Genomic DNA, 6,541 nt, shown 5'->3' with positions numbered 1-6,541 from the left:
TGTCTTTTTGTCCATGTCTGTCTCTTGTCGTTTTGTCCATGTCTGTCTCTTGTCGTTTTGTCCATGTCTGTCTCTTGTCGTTTTGTCCATGTCTGTCTCTTGTCTTTTTGTCCATGTCTGTCTCCTGTCTTTTTGTCCATGTCTGTCTCCTGTCTTTTTGTCCATGTCTGTCTCCTGTCTTTTTGTCCATGTCTCTGTCTCCAGACCATACAACACAGCTGGTCTCACCACTGTCTTGTAAACTTTTCCTTTGACCTGGCAGTGTTTCCTCTACAATACCTGCCTTGGCAGGGCGCTCATCTCTTCTGTGATTTTTGTCGGGGGGGGGGGGGGGGGGGGTGGGGGGGGGGTGGGGGGGGGGGGGGGGGGGGGGGGGGGGGGGGGGGGGGGGGGGGTGGGGGTCGGGGACGGAGACACATCTGTGTTGCACACTGTTAGTACTGTCGGGGCAGGGGGTCTGGAGGAAACATCTCAGCGTGAGGGAAATGGAGCGCTAGCTGCGCGTCTGTATTGTGCACTACTAGCTTAGCGCTACGTCAGTGCTGGCGGTTGTCGACCGGGGGGGGGGGGGGGGGGTGTTGGTTCGGTAGGCAGGGCGGGGAACCCTGCTTGTATAAAGGCAGGAGGAACGTTGCCTTTGCCGACACCCTTTTGTCACAAATCACTCCTGAAACTCCTCCATCCTGCCCGGGCGCTCTCCTTCACCACACTCCGTTTTCCACACCGACAGAGTTGTAGCCATTTTTGTGCTTCACAGGAACGCTAGCAGTGGCGGCCATCTTGACTCAAAACGTGAATCAGCTGTAGATTTAATTTCTGAGCGTTAGGTAATTTGTCACACCATGAAGGGGTTCAGCCCAATATAAAAACAAAAGGTGCTTTACGTTACTTTGCATCGGCTCCGTTAATCGTCTCGTGTCCACCTGAGAGTGAACTCCCCATCACCGTGTTTCCTACCTGTGCTGAGCAGACTGTTATTTAGGCGGAGCGGTCTCTGAGGGGAGATGGTGTAATCACCGGTCTGTGGAGCTAATGGAAGCTCATCCTGCTGTCACTCGGACCAGAACAGATAATGGCTCCTTGGCTTTAAAAGCCCCGTGTCCAACATAATCTGCAGTGTTGTTAAGTAGAGTGTACATTATGCAGAGAGACGCTTTCAGAATCCCATTACGCCCTAATCCTTCCACACTCCCTAATGGATCACCACGCACACTTCAGAACGAGCACACAAGCTTTTCTTTTATCCTTTTTCAAGAAACTAAGGCTTTTCTGATCGATACACGCGACGTCCCGGGATATTTCTCCTCCGTGGAGGCTCCGACTCTGGTAAAGACGGGATGAATCAAAAGGCCATGAGTTGAAGGAAGCTTCAGCATCATCACCTGCTGCAGAAGGTGAAGAGTTTTTAGCTGTTGGTTAGAAAAACCTCTCATGATCCACTAAACAAACCTTAATGAAACTTCCAGAAAAGAATCCCTAGATGTACATTTACACCTGATTAACTAGAGAAAATCACACTTCCTGTGAAAATGCAGTGTGAATGCTTATTGCAGAAGAATTTGCTGAAAAACAGCTTAAATTAGCTAAAAAAAAAAAACTGATGAATTGTAGCTGAAATGAAAGAACAAGACTAAATTAACTAAATTAGTAGAAGAAAACAGAAAAAAAAACCATATTTGAAGTAGCACAGAAGTTATGAAATCAGCTAAAAGAAATGGCTGAATTTAACAAAAGAATTGCTGAAAAGTAGCTGAAAAGCAGAAAGAAGCTTAAACTACCAGAAGGAAACAGAAAGAGCTAAAATGTGCAAAAAAGGTGTAATTAGCAGCAAAGGCTAAAATTTGCATTAAAACAGCCAATAGTAGCTGAAATAGCAGAAAAAGCTGAAAGGACCATAAGCTGAAAGTAGCAGAAATTAATATGAAAAACTTGAATTTATCTGAAAAAAAAAAAAAAAAAAACAGCTGAAAAGTAGCTAAAAAGCAGAAAGAAGCTTAAATTACAAGGAAGTGGAGAGAGCTGAATTAGGCTGAAAAAAGTTTAAATGAATGCAAAAAATGTGGAGTTAGCTGAAAAAGCTAAAATAAGCGTAAAACAGCTCAATAGTAGCTTAAACAGCAGAAAAGGTTGAAACTTACAGAAAAAGCTGAAAGGACCATAACAAGCTGAAAGTAGCAGAAAGAATTTAGAAGAAGCACAAAAATGTTGTAGTTAGCAGAATAAAGCACAAAGGAGCATAAAACAGCTGAAAAAAATCAGCTAAAATTAGCTGATAGTAGCTGAAAAAAGGTTTAAATTTTCACAAGAAGGCTGAAAGAAGCTGAAGCAGAACAAACTGTGAAAGGAGCAGTAAAAGGTTGTAAACAGAGCTAAAGAGTTGAAGGATGAGCTCAATTCATTTTCTGAGAGGAAAAAATGTCAGAAAAGGCTAAATGTTTCAAACAGCTAAAGTTGCACCAATACCAAAAATCAAAGCAGGATTATCCTGAAAGAGCCGAACGTTTTGATTCATGATTTGATGAAATAGAACAAAAATTGTGGAACGAGAAAGATGCTGAAAAGACAGATCTCAATCGAGTGAATGTTTCATAAACATTCAGACTGTTATTAAAGTCAATCCAATTCAATATGGCTGCCACAGCTGATCAGTCTGATCCAACACCAAGATAAGTCAGGTTAACAGGTACTGAGCTAAAGGCTTGTGTGGTAGTAGCTGAGAGTCATCTGGAGTTAAAACGGAGGGCGACATGCAGTGCTTCAGTCACACGTGTGGTTCTACTCACGCAGATGAGCGTTGTTTGGACTCTTGTCCACAGAAAAACTGCAGACTGGATGAGTGAACGCCACCGGCGCCTGGATCCAAACGGAGTAACGACCCCCTTCTTCATAAGTCTGACTCCACCTGCGTCCACAGCAAAAACATGTTCAGTTTTATTTAGAAAAGCTTCTATCTGAGGCCGTTCTTCCACAGAAACAGCGTTTCTCATAATTAACTGGACAATAAAAAGAAGAAACAGCATTAATGTCTTCCACTACAGCGATAAAGCTCAGGAGCGCCACCTGGTGGTTACAGACCCAAACTGCACCCACCGGTGTCTCATCGGCTCCCGGGTCGGTCCAGAAGGACACATGTCCATATTGATCCATCGTTGGGATGACATACTGCTGTCCCTCCGAGTGATTCTCAGAGTGGAAAAGGAAATCAATGAGTCCAGTCTGGTTACAGACCTCAGCATTGATCACAGAGAAGAAGTGCCGTTTCTGCTCCAATACAGAGAACGTCACTGAAGCCGAACGTCTTCAAGCTGAAGCAAACAGAACAACAGCTAAAACAGAGACCCCGAAGCAATCAGACAACGAGCTAAAATGAGCCGGACAGGAGCTGAAAGCTAAAACGAGCAGAACAATTTTCAGCAAAACTTTTAAGTTAAATTTAAAAATGGCATAACGTCAGCTAAAATTGAAAATTAGCCAAACAGTAGCTTCAAGTTAAAATGAGCAAAACATTAGCAAAACACTAAAACCATAGCTAAAAGCTAATAAACAACAATACAGTAACTAAATTATAAAATTTGTGAAACTTTAGCTCAAATTTAAAATTGGAAAAACAGCAGCTAAGAGCTAAAATCAGCGAAATGTAGCTAAAATCTGAAATCGGCTAAATTTCAGCTGATATAAAAATGGCAGCAATACAGTAGCTTGAAGCTCAAACTGCCAAAACAATAACTAAAAGATAAAATCTGCAAAACTCTAAGGCTTGAAATTAGAAAAACGTTAGCTACAAGCTAAAATTTAAAACTTTAGCTAAATGCTAAAGCCATAACTAGAAGCTAAAAACAGCAATAATGTAACTAAAATTAATAACCAACAAAACAGCAAAACATTGACTAGAAGCTAAAATTAACAAAACATTTACTAAAGGTTAAACCTATAGCTTAAAGCTAAAGCAGAACAGCAGTTAAAAGGTAAAATCAGCTAAATTGTTGACACAAGCAAAAAGTAACAAAACCGCAGCTAAAAGCTAATTTAATCAAAACCATACCTAAAAGCAAAAGTTATCAAGACAGTAGCTTAAAGCTAAAGGTAGCACAAGAAGACAGAAACAGAGCGAGAACGCTGAAGCAGATTTCAGAGGACGTTTGAAGGAGCTGCAAAGATCTCCACGGAATTCTAAATGTGTGTAAACAAAACTAAATATATTTAATACTTTAAAAATAACAAACTCCAAACATCACAGCACCCGTCGGCCGAACAACTCAATACTGGAATGATCCAAACTGCACAAAGTCTGCAGATTTAGTTTGATTCCAAATATATGGACGAGACTTTAAACAGAAAAACAGTGAATGCTGACTCAGCGGAATGAATCCTGACTCAGCGCTCTCTGGTTCCATGGTAACAGGTGACCTGCTGATCCAAAAGCCCGCGGGTCCGGCTGCAGGTCTTATTTAATGAGAGCTGCCACTTTAGATCCTGATGTTTCCAGAGGACTTGTGGCTTTCAGGCCATCAATATTAGAACGTCGGGTCTTGTTAACCCTTCAGAAGGCCCCGGATCGATCCTCAGGGGACCCAGGTCCTGATAGCGGGTCAGGCCCCAGATCGATCCTCAGAGGACTCAGGTCCTGATAGCGGGTCACGATGCCTTCCCCCGGGCCTGTAAACAATCTTAGACTGCTGATGCGATCATGAGATGCCATCACACTCCACAGAGTGAGTCTACAAGACGAGAGCAATAAAACCAGGGAGCTGATCGATGCTGTAGCTCCAGACCTGACTCCGGTACCTGCAGAGAGGTTCGCTCCGGTTCTGCCCCTCCACCTGCAGAGTCAGGGTGAACTTAGTGCTGATTGTTGCAGAGGAGTTGCTGTTGTCTGTCTGCACGGACACCAAGTGCTGCTGCACACACTGAAAAACACAAACAGGCCAAATGATGATCTAACAATCGTTTGAGGCGACAGTCGGAGAATCGGGAAGATAAAAGATCTTCAGAAAGAAGCTGAAGAGGAATGCAGATCGCCCGCCGCCTTTCATGACAGACTCAGAACATCTAAAGACAAATGATGAAGATGTTTCTGTCAAATTGTGGAAAGAAGCATCTTCTGTGGGTTGTCTTTAGCTACATTTAGCTTTTACCCAATCTTTAGCTGCTTTAAGCTTCTAACTAATCTTTAGCTACATTCAGCTTTTACCTAATCTTTTGCTGCTTTAAGCTTTTAACAAACCTTTAGCTACATTTAGCTTTTACCTAATCTTTTGCTTTTAGCTAGCATTGTTTTGTGTTTAGCTTTTATCTAGCATTTTGTTACATTTAACCTTTACCTACTAACTGCCATGTCTAGCTTTTATGCATAATTTTGATATTTTTAGCTTCTATACATTCTTATGCTACTTTTAGCTAGCCTTTTGTAAATGTTATTGTCAAACAACCTTTTAGCTACCATTCTGCTGCTTTTGAATTTTTAGCTTTCCATTTGATAGTTTTGGCTTTTAGCTAACATTTAGCTGCTTTTAGCTAACATTTTGCTCCTTCTTGCTAGCAAGTTTCTAGTTTGGGCTTTTAACTAGCATCTTGCTAGTTCTGTTTTTTGTCAGAAATTGTTCCTTTTAGCTTTTAAGCAAATATTTTGCTTCTTTTAGCTAACATTCTGCTCCTTTCAGCTAACATTGTTTTCAGCTAACATTATTTTCAGCTAACATTATGCTTCTCTCAACTAATGTTTTGCTTTTTAGCTTACATTCAATCCGTTTAAATAACATTTGCTCCATTCAGCTAAGGTTTGTTCCTTTTAGCTAACATTTAGCTTCTTTTGGCTTTTAGCCACCAGTTGAGGTGGCTCGGGCATCTGGTTAGGATGCCTCTTGGACGCCTCCCTGGTGAGGTGTTCTGGACACGTCTCACCGAGAGGAGACCCAGGACACGCTGGAGGGACTATGTTTCTTGGTTGGACTGGGAACGCCTCGGGATTCCCCCGGAGGAGCTGGACCAAGTGGCTGGGGGGAGGGAAGTCTGGGCCTCCGTACTTAGGCTGCTACCCCGCGACCCGACCCCGGATAAGTGGAAGAAAATGGACGTATAGCTTTTAGCTAGTGTCCTGCCGTCTAGAAGAACCCAGTTTTGGTGTTCCTCCTGTCTCGGCATCAGCCTCGGCGACCTGAGCGGATTGTTCCGGTTCGGAGTTGTGGACACAGAAACCGTCTCACCTTGTAGCAGAAATCTGTCGTGTAGAAAACGTGCAACTGTTCGTTCAGCTGGTTGTGAAACGTGAGCAGAGCCTGGTCCATTTTCAGAGCGGGTCCTGCAAAGATCGAAAGCAGCTCAGGTTTATGGACAACATGAGTCCTTTAGTGGATCATAAATATAAGATAGCAGAGGGGCGTTACTGATCATTATCAGGGTCGACTCATTAAATGATCACGATTCTGACATGTTCAAGCTGCGTTCAACTACAGAAATATTTGTTTACAAACGTTTTCCCACAGAATCGCATTGAAACCTTCTCTTCCAAAACACTGGCTGAGCTCGGGGGGGGGGGGGGGGG

At 42.8% G+C, this 6,541-nt stretch overlaps 1 protein-coding gene across 1 annotated transcript in view; it reads right to left on the bottom strand.

The window, feature by feature from the left end:
* The window catches only part of si:dkey-192p21.6 (uncharacterized protein LOC565246 homolog), a 40,261-nt gene that overhangs the window by 31,327 nt on the left and 2,393 nt on the right, over positions 1-6,541 (bottom strand). The window contains exons 2-4 of the mRNA XM_037689335.1: positions 6,204-6,298; positions 4,786-4,907; positions 2,784-2,902 (exon numbers count right to left, since the gene is read on the bottom strand). Of these exons, the coding sequence (XP_037545263.1) occupies positions 2,784-2,902; positions 4,786-4,907; positions 6,204-6,298 (336 nt within the window). The remainder of the gene's footprint in view (positions 1-2,783; positions 2,903-4,785; positions 4,908-6,203; positions 6,299-6,541) is intronic.

The sequence above is a fragment of the Nematolebias whitei genome, chromosome 1 (genome assembly GCF_014905685.2).
Source record: "Nematolebias whitei isolate Nwh7 chromosome 1, NemWhi1, whole genome shotgun sequence".
Taxonomy (NCBI): Eukaryota; Metazoa; Chordata; class Actinopteri; order Cyprinodontiformes; family Rivulidae; genus Nematolebias; species Nematolebias whitei.
The sequence above is the reverse complement of the archived record's forward strand: the minus strand, read 5'-3'. Positions and strand labels throughout refer to the sequence as shown.